At 45.5% G+C, this 15,900-nt stretch overlaps 1 protein-coding gene across 1 annotated transcript in view; it reads right to left on the reverse strand.

Moving 5' to 3' along the window:
* LOC142243886 (E3 SUMO-protein ligase ZBED1-like) overlaps positions 1-15,900 on the reverse strand; it is a 29,781-nt gene continuing 13,881 nt past the window's right edge. Inside the window, exon 3 of the mRNA XM_075316086.1 lies at positions 1-468. Coding sequence (XP_075172201.1) covers positions 462-468 — 7 coding nt within the window. The 3' untranslated portion in view covers positions 1-461. The remainder of the gene's footprint in view (positions 469-15,900) is intronic.

The raw sequence follows: 15,900 nt of genomic DNA on the forward strand, positions 1-15,900 counted from the left end.
TCGGATGATCAGATACATTTATTTAGTGATGTCAGTTACTACAATAAACCATAGAATGTAACACAAAATATACAATACAATATGATACAATGTAACACTCGCTATCATGTACAATAAAGCAATAAAGCACTGTACAGCGTTAGTAACGCTTTGCTGTAGCTTTTACCTTAGTCTTGTTTCTTTTATATTTTTTGTGTAAAATAAATATTTTTGCTCTATAAAAGTTGTCACTTTGTATAAATGTGATTATTCCAAACGCTATTTTCTAAAAGTCGCTTCATTTCTTGTTTCTGACGCTCAGTTTTGTGCCTCTAGCGCTGGCCGTGTGATGGTGGGCACCGATCGCCAGCGCTTTATTCTTGCTTTGTGCTGTATTTAGTGATGGTTGCAAAGAACTACAAAAATGTAACAAAAGGAACCCGTCAGGGGGATTTTTCAGGTAAAACTTGTGTTATGGCTTTTTAGGTCCTAGACAAAACCAAGAAAAATCTGTATAGTAAGTAAATAAGAAAACAATAGTGATACATGTAAATAATGTAGGGCACCAAAAAAAAAAACATTAAACTGCATTAGGGGGGCATTGTACGCAGAGTGCATGGACGCGCCCCTGCTGCACCCAATCTAATTTGTATCTACCTGACATCAGTGGGAGCCCACGAGCCGAGCGCTCCACTCATTCCATGGGCCACGTGTATTGTAAGGGGTACTTTGCACGTTGCGACATCGCTACTGCAATATCATCGGGGTCAAATCGAAAGTGACGCACATCCGGCGCCGGTAACGATGTCGCAACGTGTAAAGCCTAGATGTGCCGATAATCGATCGCAAAAGCGTCGTAAATCGGTGATCTGTGTAGTGTCGTTCATTTCCATAATGTCGGGTACGATGTTGTTTGTCGCTCCTGCAGCTGCACACACATCGCTGTGTGTGCAGCTGCAGGAGCGAGGAACCTCTCCTTACCTGCGTCCCGGCTGCAATGCGGAAGGAAAGAGGTGGGCGGGATGTTTACGTTCCGCTCATCTCCGCCCCTCCACTTCTATTTGCCGCGTGACGTTGCTGTGACGCCGCACGACCCTTAGGAAGGAGGTGGGTCGCCGGCCAGAGCGACGTCGCAGTGCAGGTGAGTGCATGTGAAGCTGCCGTAGCGATAATGTTCGCTACGGCAGCTATCACAAGATATCGCATGTGCGACGGGGGCGGGGACTATCGAACTCGACATCGCAAGCATCGGCTAGCGATGTCGCAACGTGCAAAGTACCCCTAAGACTCTTCATTTCAAATGGTGCATCTTTAGAGATTCAAAACCAAATGAGAAGTCACGATGGATTCTCAGAAATAAAGCATAAGGTGCAACAGTATAAAATTTTTTTTTATGAAAATCATATTAAAAATAAATACTACAAAAACAAGAAACAGGACCAATCACAGCCGAGGTATAAATAACAGTTGTATAAAATGTTGCCAAATCAAATAAATAGCATTTCAGAAATAAATATAATAAATAGTATACAGATTTATATCTATAAGTAAAAAATAGTGGTTTTGTAAAAGTCAATAAAATAACATTTCAAAGATATAATAAATAGTATACAAATATATATTTAAATGTGCAAAAAAGCAAGACACGCGTGAAACATACGTTGGGGCTGCACACGGTCTGCGGTCTGCAGGCACGGTGGATTGTTTTGTTGACGTAATATGGCTATCCTTGGTTATTTATCTATTTGATTTATGCCTTCATGCGCCCGGCGGTTTGTACTGCTTTGATTTTTTTTTTTAGGGTTCATGCGCACGTTGCCGAATTTCATGCATTTACGCTGCGTATTGCACTGCATGCATCCTGCGTCCCCTGCACAATCTATGTAGATTGTGCATGAGACGAGCGCACGTTGCGTTTGAGAGCGCAGCGATTTGGATGCCAAAATTTTGTTCCAAATTGCTGCGTTCTAAGAAGCAACATGTCACTTATTCCGTGCGCTTTGGATGCACGTCCCGCTCTGTCTATGGCCTGAACCACACATCCGTGAAAAACACGCACGTGTAATACGGGCCGTTTTTCAGGTCCGTGATCCGTTTTTATGTCCGTTTTCATTGTCCGTGTGGCATTCGTGTGAACGGCGTATGCTAACCGCGTGTGCGTGTGTAATGCCCGTGTGTGCGTGTCCGTGTGAAATGTTGCGTGTGTGATGCACAATGTCGTTGCTACATACCCGCTGACAGCAGACAGTCGCGCGCTGAGAATGAACTCGGGTGAACTTCACCCGACTTCATTGTCATCCCGCGGCTCTGTCTGTGTCGCGTACTGATTAGCGGTCACCCGTGAAGGACTCACCGGTGACCGCTAATCCCCTAAGTGACAGAAGTGAGCAGCGCGATTAGGGCTGCCGTCACTCAGGTTACCCGTGGCCAGCTGGAGTCCTCCACCTGAGACCGCAACTCACCTGTGTCTTCATCGCTGTCACTCGGGCGACTTGCTGTCACAGGTGGAGGATCCAGCGGTGGCCGCGAGTAACCTCAGTGAGAGCACAGCTGATCGCGCGGCTCACCTCAGTTGCTGTGTGGATCTGGCAGGAGCCTTCATGTAGGAGAGCTGAGAGCGACGTTGGACCTCCGTGGATTACGCTGGACATGGATGGGTATTTGGGGCTTAATAAATTGGTGAACGAGGGTATCTATTAGTGTTTATTATTGTAAATAAAGAATTTTTTGTTGTGTGTGTTTACTGTAACTTACAGATTAATCATGGAAGGTATCTCGGGGAGACGCCTGCCATGATTAATCTTGGACTTAGTGGCAGCTATGGGCTGCCATTAACTCTTTATTACTCCGATTGTCAATGCACCAGGGCAATTCGGGATGAGCCAGGTACAGTCCCGGGACTGTCGCATCTAATGGATGTGGCAATTCCGGGTGGCTGCTGGCTGATATTGTTAGGCTGGGGGGGCTCCCCATAACGTGGAGCTCCCCATCCTGAGAATACCAGCCTTCAGCCGTATGGCTTTATCTGGCTGGTATCAAAATGGGGGGGAACCGCACGTCGTTTTTTTAATTATTTATTTTTTTTTTTTTACTGCACAGTATAGACACACCCACCAGCGGCTGTGATTGGTTGCAGTGAGACAGCTGTCACTCAGTGTGGGGGCGTGTCTCACTGCAACCAATCATAGGCGCCGGTGGGCGGGGAAAGCAGGGAATACGAGATTGATTAATGAGCGGCCGGCTTTTTCAAAATAGTAAAAGCTGTTGGAGTTTATTTAACAGCCGTGCAGCGCAGCGCCGGTGATTGGGGAACGGTTAGTATGAGAGAGGGGGGAGACTGACAGACGGACAGAGAGAGGGACCGACCGACAGACAGAGAGAGGGACCGACAAGACAGAGAGACCGACCGACGGACTGAGGGAGACCGACCGACATACACAGAAAAAGAAAGAATGACCGACATCGCTAGAAAAACACACCAAAAGGACACGGAGCATACGGAGATGCATACGTGTTTACTAACGAGTGCGCACATAACCATTGACTTTCATTGGGTCCGTGTGTGCGTGCTCCGTGCAGAAAACGGACATGCTTCCGCGCAACACGGAAACACATACGGACATTATGAAATAACGCACGTGTGACCTCAAACATAGATTAACATTGGTGCATGTGTGTCCGTGTCTCCGGTATATACGGACACGGACCAAACACGCACGTGTTTAACAGACGTGTGTTTCAGGCCTATGGGAGAGGCTGCATCCAGAGCGCATGAAATCGGCTTTTTTTCTGCAGAAACACTGCATCCATTACGCAGTGTTTCTGCAGCGATTTGACGCGCACATGAGCTGTCAAATCCCAGCAGACATTTCTACAGGGACAGGACGCAACGTGCGCACATAGCCTTATAGTGCAATAATGCTCTGTGCTTCAGTTCAGTGGAGCTTTGCTGCCACCTTGTGGTTCCACATTGACACTGCAGGCTTATAACCGTTTATATTCTAATGACACCATTCGTATGTATTTAAATTCTATATTAATTACATGTTATACATATCCTGCAGAGTCTTTTTGGATCTTATGTAGGCTTTGTATTTACCTCACTGCCTTGCCCTTTTAAATATATATTTGTATACTATTTATTATATCTTTGAAATGGTATTTTATTGACTTTTACAAAACCGCCATTTTTTCCTTATAGATATATATCCGTATACTATTTATTATATTTATTTCTGTAATTTTAGTTATTTTGATTTTGCAGAACTTTATACACCTGTTATTTCTACCTCGGCTGTGATTGGTCCAGTTTCTTGTTTTTGTAGTATTTATTTTTAATATGATTTTCATAAAAAAATAGTTTTTCTACTGTTGCACCTTATGCTTTATTTCTGAGAATCCAGCGTGACTTCTCATTTGGTTTTGATTCTATCTATATCTTCCGATATATTCCCTTATGTAATGTACAGTCCTTCCAAGACATTGTCCTCTGCTCCACACTTCTATGTCCCTCGCCTAATTGTCTCTGAGACATCTCCTCAGTATCCTCCATCCTCTGGCATTCTGCGGCCCAAAAAGATTAATTATCTGCACCCATCTCTTCAGAAAAGCTACAGCCTGCAGTTACCCAGCTGCCTCCTCCCCACCACCAGAGCTGCCACCTCAGCACCACCGGAGCTTTCACCTCAGCACCACCGGAGCTTTCACCTCAGCACCACCACCAGAGCTTTCACCTCAGCACCGCCAGAGCTTTCACCTCAGCACCGCCGGAGCTTTCACCTCAGCACCACCGGAGCTTTCACCTCAGCACCACCGGAGCTTTCACCTCAGCACCACCGGAGCTTTCACCTCAGCACCACCGGAGCTGTAACCTCAGCACCACCGGAGCTGTAACCTCAGCACCACCGGAGCTGTAACCTCAGCACCACCGGAGCTTTCACCTCAGCACCACCGGAGCTTTCACCTCAGCACCACCGGAGCTTTCACCTCAGCACCACCGGAGCTGTAACCTCACCACCACCACAGCTTTCACCTCACCACCACCACAGCTTTCACCTCACCACCACCACAGCTTTCACCTCACCACCACCACAGCTTTCACCTCACCACCACGGGAGCTGTAACCTCACCACCACCACAGCTTTCACCTCACCACCACGGGAGCTGTTGCCTTACCATCACTGGAGCTGTCACCTCACAACCACTGGAGCTGTCACCTCACCACCACTGGAGCTGTCACCTCACCATCACTGGAGCGGTCCCCTCACCACCACTGGAGCTGTCTCCTCACCACCACTGGAGCTGTCTCCTCACCACCACTGGAGCTGTCTCCTCACCACCACTGGAGCTGCCACCTCACCACCACTGGAGCTGTCTCCTCACCACCACTGGAGCTGCCACCTCACCATCACTGGAGCTGTCATCTCACCACCACCTGAGCTGCCACCTCACCACCACCTGAGCTGCCACCTCACCACCAACACCATATATATGGGCCCATATCCTGCTCCTGCACAGGGGCCCATATACTACTCCTGCACAGGGGCCCCTCCTGTCTGTGTCCGCTCCTGGATCAGGTTATTATTGATCCCCTATGAGAATAGCTATATGTTATTTCAGGCTCATGCGGCGGTCACAGATCACTGAGCGTCCATAGATTTGTCTCTTTCTACCATCATCACAGGTGAAGGAATGTCACCTGTCACGTCCCCGATCAGACGTCTGCTCCCTGCGCTCACACTCCTCAGACTATCCTGCACACTACGGAGCATGGACCCTGGAAGGCAGCGGACACTTCTCTGGACCCTTCTTTCTGTCTTGGTTAATGGTATGTTCAGTTTATTCTGTAGATGCGGTAACTCCTCTGAAATGGCTGATAACAGAGAATATGACAATGGGCTCACTTTTGCTACAGTTAGCCTCTCCATTTCTAAAAGTACTGACATGTAACAAAAAACTGCATTCGCTGAAGAGCCTGCTATAACCTATATATGCAATATATATACACACCATAACAGGGGGCACAATGGCAGAAATAGAATAAAAGATGCCAGGAGATAAACTGTCATGTAGGAAATGTTCTATAATCTTAAATTGGCTGATAGCAGGGAATAGTAGATTGTATTTAAATGAATAATTTACACTAGAAAGACAAAGATAACATTCTACTACACAGATCACCGGTGTCATTGTGTGTACATATATATACACTGTATATAAATATATACATATCTATATATTTATATACAGTATATATATTACACATATATACATACATACATACATACATACATACATACATACACACACACACACACACATATACTACCTGTAGTACCCGGCGTTGCCCGGGATAATAACTGTCTCTGTCTCTCTCCCAGTCTCTGTCTGTCTCTGTCTGTCTCTTTCCCTGTCTGTGTGTCTGTCTCTATCCATGTGTGTCTGTTTCTGTCTATCTCTCTGTGTATCAGTCTCTCTGTCTCGATCTCTGTGTCTGTCAGTCTCTTTGCCTGAGTGTCTTGTTCAAGGTCTGTCTCATTTAAAGGTCTGTCTCTTTCCCCATCTGTCTGTCTCTTTTTGAGTCTCTTTCCCTGTTTCTATCTCTGTCCCCGTCTGTCTGTCTCTGTCCCAGTCTGTCTCTTTCCCGGTCTGTCTGTCTCTTTCCCGGTCTGTCTGTCTCTTTCCCGGTCTGTCTGCTTCTTTCCCTGTCTGTCTGCTTCTGTCTCTTTGACTGTCTGTCTGCTTCTGTCTCTTTGATTGTCTGTCTATCTCTCTATCTCCTTCCCTGTCTGTCTGTCTCTTTGACTGTTTGTCTCTTTCTGTCTCTCTCTATCCGTCTCTCCACCAACATCATATTACCTAACACAGAAGCTTCTTATACTATGAATGTCCTTTGTACCTACTGCAACCAATCACAACTCCTATTAATAGCCTGTAACTCGCAGCTCCATTGACTTTAATGGAGGCAGTTTTTTGGAGAGTAACTAAAGCGCGGGGTTAAATTTTCCCATCAAACAGTCTATGATGTTCCCTGAGTCACATGCAAAATTTTGTGATTGTAAATGCGACAGTGCGGATTCCTTTAGCGGACATACACACACACATACATACAGTACATACCATACACACATACATAAATACATACACTCATACATACACACAGCTTATATATATATATATATATATATATATATATATATATATATATATATATATATATATATATATATATATATATATATATATATATATATAGTTCTGTACAAAAGCGTTAGTGAAGGAAATGCTGCAGACTAAGAAGCTTTCAAAAATAAGTATTGAAACTTTATTTTCTATCAAATAACAATGTAAAATGAATGAACAAAAGAGGAATGTAAATCATCAGTAATTCTTCCAATGTAGAAATCGCCAGGACAAAACTCCTTAACAGTCCGGGTCCATCTCATCTGCCATAAAGCTTGGCATAGGGGAAAGCCGAACTTCACGTGTCTTGTTGTTATCCATTTTTCCTCTCTTGTGGAATAACAAGATCCCAGTCCCCCCAATGGTTCCACCTCTAGTTAATGGTATAGTTTCCCCGTGCTTGATGCGATAGGGGTGTATAGGGGGTGTGGCGCCCTGGACAAGCCAGGGGCCACAGAGCACAACACCTACACACCCCACACTCCCGGTCAGGCACATCGAAGTCAGACACAAAACCCTTGTTGCCTTCCTCCAGGGGCTGATGATCACACCAGGGGGTGGAGCCAGGCGGTTGGTCCTGCCCACCGAGGAGTTCACAGTCCTGGAGGCGGGAAAAGAAGTTAGTTTAGTTTTGGAGGTGAAAGTGGAAGGAGGAAAGTGTGGTAGTGGAGCAACTGACTGACAGCGTCCGGGTGTGTGGCCCGGGCGGTACAGCAAGGTTGGCAGACGGCGGTGACCGTCTGCAGGAGTGGCCTATCAGAGTTACCGTAAGGACCGTGGATGGGCGGTGGCCCGGCGGTACCGGACCGGTACACGAAGAGAAGTCAGCACCATCTGGCAGGGGCTTGCGGACCCCGGCAAGGCTAGGAGTCGCCGTGAATTTGCCGAATCCATTAGTGAAGGGGACCTCCTGGGTTTCCAAACAGCCAAGTCCCGACAGAAGGCAACCGTCCAACCAACAGAGGGAGACACCGCCAAGGCAACCGTTTCTCAGGGCCAGAGCCTGCGGGCAAAAAGGGGCTCCTCCAACCCACATCCAAGCTGGGGGAGTGGGTTACCGGTGGGAACCCATCAGAACCATCAACCGTACATAGGTGTAGGGAAAGGCAGTCACCAACAACCTGCCGGGAGAAACAACACCGCAGCCATCTGTGGGACCCGTCCATCCAGCCGAGTGTTTTACCGAGAACTGTGTCTTCATCATTGGGCTGAGTGAGTACCACCGTGCCGTACGGCACAGTGCTGCCCCCGCGACCCTGCACCTCACCAGGCCCTGTAACCCGCCTGCCATGCATCCCTACCCCATCACTGGGCCCCGGGACAACCAACCCCCCTACCCACGGAGGGGAGAAATAACAACAAAGCTGCTCCCTGTCACCGCTCCCGGGATCCCCGTCCAGGACAGCGGTGGTGTCACCAAAATCACCACAACCGTGGGTGGCGTCACGGACAATAAATCCCCACAATCAATCCCCTTTTCACTCACGGGCGAGGAGCGCCGCTCGAGTCCCCGGGATCCGGCCCACCGCTCGAGCCACCACCAAGCAGCGGCAGCCGCAGCAGCAGCGGCTGGACCCGAGCAGTGGGACAGCGCAGCGTCCCCTCCTCCGCCCGCGACAGAGGCTTTACACGCTACGATATTCCTAGCAATTGCTAGCGATGTCGAGCGCGATAGTCCCCGCCCCCGTCGTGCATGTGATAGTGTGTGATCGCTGCCGTAGCGATAATGTTCGCTACGGCAGCGTCACACGCACTTACCTGGTCGGCGTCGTCGCTGTGAGTGCCAAACAATCCCTCCCTCAAGGGGGAGGTGCGTTCGGCGTCACTGTGACGTCACTAAGCGGTCGGCCAATCAAAGCGGAGAGGAGCGGGACGTAACATCCTGCCCACCTCCTTCCTTCCGCATTAGTGATGGGCAGTCCGGCTCATTCGGCTCACCAAAAAGAAATCGGCTCAAAAACGGCTTTTTTAAAAAAAAAACCCCTCTGCTCCACCTTGTGATGATACAGAACCTCCCCTGTACATTGGGAACCTCATTCTACACCCTTGTATGTATCTAGTGAAGCAGTAAAAACAGTTTTTAGCATTATTGTTTCCGTTTCCTCAGATTGTCAGCTCTTCTGGACAGGGCCCTTGCTCCTCTTTTATGTGGTGTTTTTTGTACATGTCCTTTCTACATTAGTCAGTGCTCTGATATGTGTCGCTCCTACAAAAGATTATAATTCCTGACAATAAAGGCGAGTTGCAATTACTGTGCTGCCTGTCACTATATGTGCAACACACACACACTGTACATACTGAACACAAAGGACACACATACACACACATTGTACACACACACTGTACATACTGAACACAAAGGACACACATACATACACACATTGTACACACACTGTACATACTGAACACAAAAGACACACATACATACACACATTGTACACACACTGTACATACTGAACACAAAGGACACACATACATACACACATTGTACACACACACTGTACATACTGAACACAAAGGACACATACACACATACTGTACATACTGAACACAAAGGACACACATACATACACACATTGTACACACTGTACATACTGAACACAAAGGACACACATACACACTGTACATACTGAACACAAAGGACACACATACACACATTGTACACACATACTGTACGCACACCAACATATGGAAGCATAGGATACTGAACAACAAAATCAGTTTATTTCAACACAACCTGGAACAGAAATGTTTAAATGCTAACATAGCATGGGTCCACCTTCTGCTGGAGGTGCACAGCACTACAAATCCCAGCAAGTGGAACACAATATGGCAATGCAACACTAGTTACATACCGACTTTTGTAACAGTTAAGTGACAATAAATGTCATTGAGGTAGTATTGCACATAAAACAAATGTATAGAGGTTGTCCTAACATTGATGGCCTGGCCTTACTATAGGTAATCGATGTGTGATGGCTGGAGGGCGGATGTGCGGTATCTAGCCGCTGTCACTACATACAAGACCTGGCTAACATTAAGAACAGCTGATCATCCGAGGTGTCGGGTGCGGCCCTACAGCAATCACACATTGATCAACTAAAGCAGAGGTGAGGACCTCCAGGTCTGGAGGATTTCCTTATGGTACTGTCACACTGGTGGAGGATAGCCTCTGAACATGCCTGTAGTTCAGAGGCGATCCTCCAGGCGAGGCAGGGGCTATACTTTGTATGGCTCCCGTCGTGTGTCAGAGCACTATTGCTGCGTCACACGCGGCAATGTGTTCAGATCGCCTGCTCCTCATCGCCAGGTTTCCTCCGAATTCAGGAGATGAGCGGTGGCAGCGGGAAATTGCCCTGTCACACGAGGCGACACACTGGCGATGTCATTGTAACTTGACCATGCAAGTCGCTGGTGTGAAGGTGTCACATGCAGCGATGTCGCTAGATTGCAATTGCGTAGTTTTCGGTCCGGACCAAAAACCTCGCGACTGCGACCAGCGATAAATTGTGGGGCGATTTTGCCGGGTCACACGTGGCGATGCACTCACGATATGGCCGCTGTGGCGATATCGTGAGTCACATTAATGCGAGTGTGACAGGGGCTTAAGGCCAGGCCATCAATACTCACGGTCAACCTCTAACTATAAATATCAACATATAAGAAAACATTAAATTGTTAAACAAAATGCAACTAACACAAAGTGCAATTAAAACAAGGTTCAATTTAAATATTTGAGTCACAAGATGGCATCGCCACTAACAATTACACAGTACTTTTAGCAGCCTGCAGGAAAACAGTATACAATTACTGCAAACAGAGCAATTGTAGCAAATCACTCAGGTGGTATCGTCACCTTTAACAGGAGAAGGAAAAATGTTTTTTAAATAGGAAAACTATACCAAAAAAAAAAAAAAATATCTATCTTAACACTATCACATTAGGTGCCTTATTGCAAGAGAACTGAATAGGATAACTGAAGTGAGCACTAATATATATATATATATATATATATATATATATATATATATATATATATATATATATATATATATATATATATATGTGCAAGCCAAAAATACATACTATATATAAGAATAAGGCTGCACATCAAACTTAGATAATGGTATAATGCCTCATGCATATGGAAAAATATTGGAATATACAATGAAAAATGCTACTTGCTAATTTGAACATGTGAATAATGAATTGCATACCTGCCATGAATATTAGGAAAAAGGAGATATTTAGCAATCGCATTGATCAATGTAACTGAGCCCCAAGGCCTCGTCAAGGCATATCTCTATATTGGGGTCCCTAGCTCTGTGACCCTAACTGTGTGTCATCTCATTGCAATTAAAAACTGCTATGGGTGCAATTCATTATTCACATGTTCAAATTAGCAAGTAGCATTTTTCATTGTATATTCCAATATTTTTCCATATGCTTGAGGCATTATACCATTATCTAAGTTTGATGTGCAGCCTTATTCTTATATATAGTATGTATTTTTGGCTTGCACTCATATATATATATATATATATATATATATATATATATATATATATATATATATATATATATATATATATATATATATATTAACCCCTCTCCACCCATAGCAGTTTTTAATTGCAATGAGATGACACACAGTTAGGGTCACAGAGCTAGGGACCCCAATATAGAGATATGCCTTGACGAGGCCTTGGGGCTCAGTTACATTGATCAATGCGATTGCTAAATATCTCCTTTTTCCTAATATTCATGGCAGGTATGCAATTCATTATTCACATGTTCAAATTAGCAAGTAGCATTTTTCATTGTATATTCCAATATTTTTCCATATGTTTGAGGCATTATACCATTATCTAAGTTTGATGTGCAGCCTTATTCTTATATATATTATTGCAAGAGAAGGCTGAATAACACTATAAGGCTATGTGCCCACGCTGCGGAAAATGCGCGGATTTTGCCGCGGAAAAGCCACGGATTTTCCGAAAATCTGCAGCAGCGGCACTTCCAAGCCATTTCAATGGCATTTTGGAAATGCTGTGTCCATGCTGCGGATTTTTCCGCGGCGGATTTGCCGTGGATTTTGATCCGGAAAAATCTGCAGCATGTCAATTATTGTTGCAGATTTTGATCCGGATTTTGGCTATAGAATGGGGAAAAAAAAAAAAATCCGCATCAAAATCCGCGGCTAAAAAAGAGGTGCAGATTTGCTGCGAAAGTCGCGGTTTTTCATGCAGAAAAATCCACAGCAACATTCTACCGAGGACACATTAGGCTAACAGTCTAACGGGGTGCTATGTGACAATTCATAGCAACCAACAGGAAGGTTTTTGGAAACCAAAGTAATTAAATTAAAGGATTGTCTGGTGAAGGCATATTGATGACCTATACCTATAGAAGCAACAGGTCATCCATAACAAGGGGTCCAACGGCCACCTGACACCCACTGATCAGTTGTCATGTGCTTCAATGGCTGCTGAATATAACACTTTGAACTTAGCTGCAAAAACACACTTCAGTATGTAGTGACCACTGTTGGATACTGAAAAACAGCCTGCATTTAAAAGTAAATTACAGTAGTCCACAGCAGCCGCCATAAATTGAATAAATCTATTCTGCACTAAAGTATTTACATCAAGCAGTCACACAGGAGACAATAATAGCTGACGGGTGTAAGTGCTTGAGGCTGACCCCAATAATCTGACTGGACAGACCCTTTAATATAGTGCAAAAAAAAAAAAAAGAACAATAAAAGAAAAAAGGTGATCTTGCCACCTTACACATGATTATTTATTACCATTAAAAAATGTATGAAAACAGCATAAAAGTGCAAACAGTATTAAAGTAAATAATAATTTTCAAGGTATTAGGAGTCATTTTTTGTATTTGCTGATACTGGCCTCAAGTGAAGCTGTCACGTTAAATACGCAGTCTTCTCTGCAGGCAGCATGTTACATGGCAAGTACAGCTGTGCAAGTTAACATATGTTTTTGATGAGTAAGGTACAGTCACACATGGCGACCAGTCAGCCGACATCGCATGCGCATGCATGTCAGTTGCCGATTGCCAGAGAGGTGTCACATTGTGAGATCTCACCGGCGAATCTGGCCGCAATGTCACCTGCTGGTTAGGCGATTAGGAGGGCGACTCCTCGGAGCATACTGCGACATTACAGTTTCTCGTAGGAGTCGCCGCTCTTCTCGCTATCGCCGCGCCACACGCGGCAATGCGGTCGGTTGCCAGGTTTCCGAACATGTTCAGAAACCTGGTGACTGCGATTGGCGCCTGATCGCCTTTGAATTCGCCGCGTGTAACGTGGTGACACATTGGCAATATCACCGCAACTTGACCCCGGCGACTAAGTTGCAGCAACATCGCCGTGTGTGATGCTACCTTTAGTATAACTTAATTTTATCATTCTATATCCATACTCATTCTAGTATTACCAGCATAAGGATGTTTCTAAGAAGTGGCTGACCGCTATAGCTGTGCTTCAGAAACCCGACCACCAATACAGGGAATACACCGGCCTTTATAGAAAGACCAGGGCTTTACAGAATGAAAATACCAGATAATTATTCTGCTCAGTTAGGCTATGTGCGCACGTTGCGTCGGAGTACCTGCAGTTTATTCTGCACGTTTTCCTTCCCTTGGTTTTTGACCAAATGGCTTTTGACAATTTTTTAGCGCTAAAAACGCATGCGTTTTTACCGCGTTTTTAGCACTTTTTACCTGCGTTTTCACCTGCGTTTCTGCAGATGCGTTTTTGAGATCAAGACACTGAGAAATAAAGTTGAATTAGTCAAAAAGAATGAAAAAAAAGAGAAAAAAAAAAGTATAAAATTAACTTTTAATAAATTTATATGGGAAATTATCAATTTTAATGTAATAATAGTGGTTATGCACATTTTAACAGAAAAATAGCTAGTTTATTATTTTTTTTACATTTAAATTTTCGGTTATTGTGTGTGTGTGTAAAGGAACATTAGAACCCATTAATTTTTGCCCAGAAAAGCATGCGTTTTTGGAGCCAAAAACGCAGTTGAAAAGCAGGTAAAAAGCATGAAAAAAACGCAGGAATTGTGATTTTGGTTGCTTTTTGCCATTTCTCATTGACTCCAATGTTAAGGAAACGCTGCAGAAATGGCAAAAACAACTGACATGCTGCTTCTTTTTCAGCATGGTTTTTGACCACAAATATGCAAATTAAACGCTGCAGAAAAAAAAAGCAAAGTGCAGACAGGATTTCTGCTTTTCCCATAGACTTTGCTGGAAATCAAAAACGCTGCAGAAACGCGGTAAAAGAAGGGAATTTTGTTACTTACCGTAAATTCCTTTTCTTCTAGCTCTTATTGGGAGACCCAGACGATTGGGGTATAGCTACTGCCCTCCGGAGGCCACACAAAGCACTACACTAAAAAGTGCAAGGCCCCTCCCCTTCTGGCTATACCCCCCCGTGGTGTCACGGGTTCTCCAGTTTTAGTGCCAAAGCAAGAAGGAGGAAGCCAATAACTGGTTTAAACAAATTAACTCCGAATAACGTCGGAGAACTGAAAAACCGTTCAACATGAACAACATGTGTACCCGCAAACAACAAAAAAATCCCGAAGGACAACAGGGCGGGTGCTGGGTCTCCCAATAAGAGCTAGAAGAAAAGGAATTTACGGTAAGTAACAAAATTCCCTTCTTCTTCAGCGCTCTATTGGGAGACCCAGACGATTGGGACGTCCAAAAGCTGTCCCTGGGTGGGTAAAGAGAAACCTCATGTTAGAGCTGCAAAACAGCCCTCCCCTTAGGGGATGTCACTGCCGCCTGCAGGACTCTTCTACCTAAGCTGGCATCCGCCGAAGCATAGGTATGCACCTGATAATGCTTGGTGAAAGTGTGCAGATTGGACCAGGTAGCTGCCTGGCACACCTGTTGAGCCGAAGCCTGGTGTCGCAAAGCCCAGGACGCACCCACAGCTCTGGTTGAGTGGGCTTTCAGCCCTGAAGGAACCGGAAGCCCAGCAGAACGGTAGGCTTCCAGAATTGGTTCTTTGATCCATCGAGCCAGGGTGGCTTTAGAAGCCTGCGACCCCTTGCGCTGGCCAGCGACAAGGACAAAAAGTGCATCTGAACGGCGGATAGGCGCCGTGCGAGAAATATAGATTCTGAGTGCTCTCACCAGATCTAGCAAACGTAAGTCTTTCTCATACCGGTGAACCGGCTGAGGACAAAAGGAAGGCAAGGATATATCCTGATTAAGATGAAACGAGGATACGACCTTAGGGAGAAACTCCGGAATGGGGCGCAGCACTACCTTGTCCTGGTGGAACACCAGGAAGGGAGCCTTGGATGACAGAGCTGCCAGCTCAGACACTCGCCGAAGCGATGTGATCGCAACAAGAAACGCCACTTTCTGTGACAGGCGAGAAAAGGAAACGTCCTTTAGAGGCTCGAAGGGCGGCTTTTGCAGAGCAACTAGTACTCTGTTCAGATCCCATGGATCTAACGGCCGCTTGTACGGGGGCACAATATGACAGACCCCCTGTAGGAACGTGCGCACCTTAGGAAGACGTGCTAGACGCTTCTGAAAAAACACAGATAGTGCCGAGACTTGCCCTTTAAGGGAGCTGAGCGACAAGCCCTTTTCCAACCCCGATTGCAGGAAGGAAAGAAAGGTGGGCAATGCAAATGGCCAAGGGGATACTCTCTGTGCAGAGCACCAGGATAAGAAAATCTTCCA

This window comes from Anomaloglossus baeobatrachus, chromosome 6, assembly GCF_048569485.1.
Source record: "Anomaloglossus baeobatrachus isolate aAnoBae1 chromosome 6, aAnoBae1.hap1, whole genome shotgun sequence".
NCBI lineage: Eukaryota > Metazoa > Chordata > Amphibia > Anura > Aromobatidae > Anomaloglossus > Anomaloglossus baeobatrachus.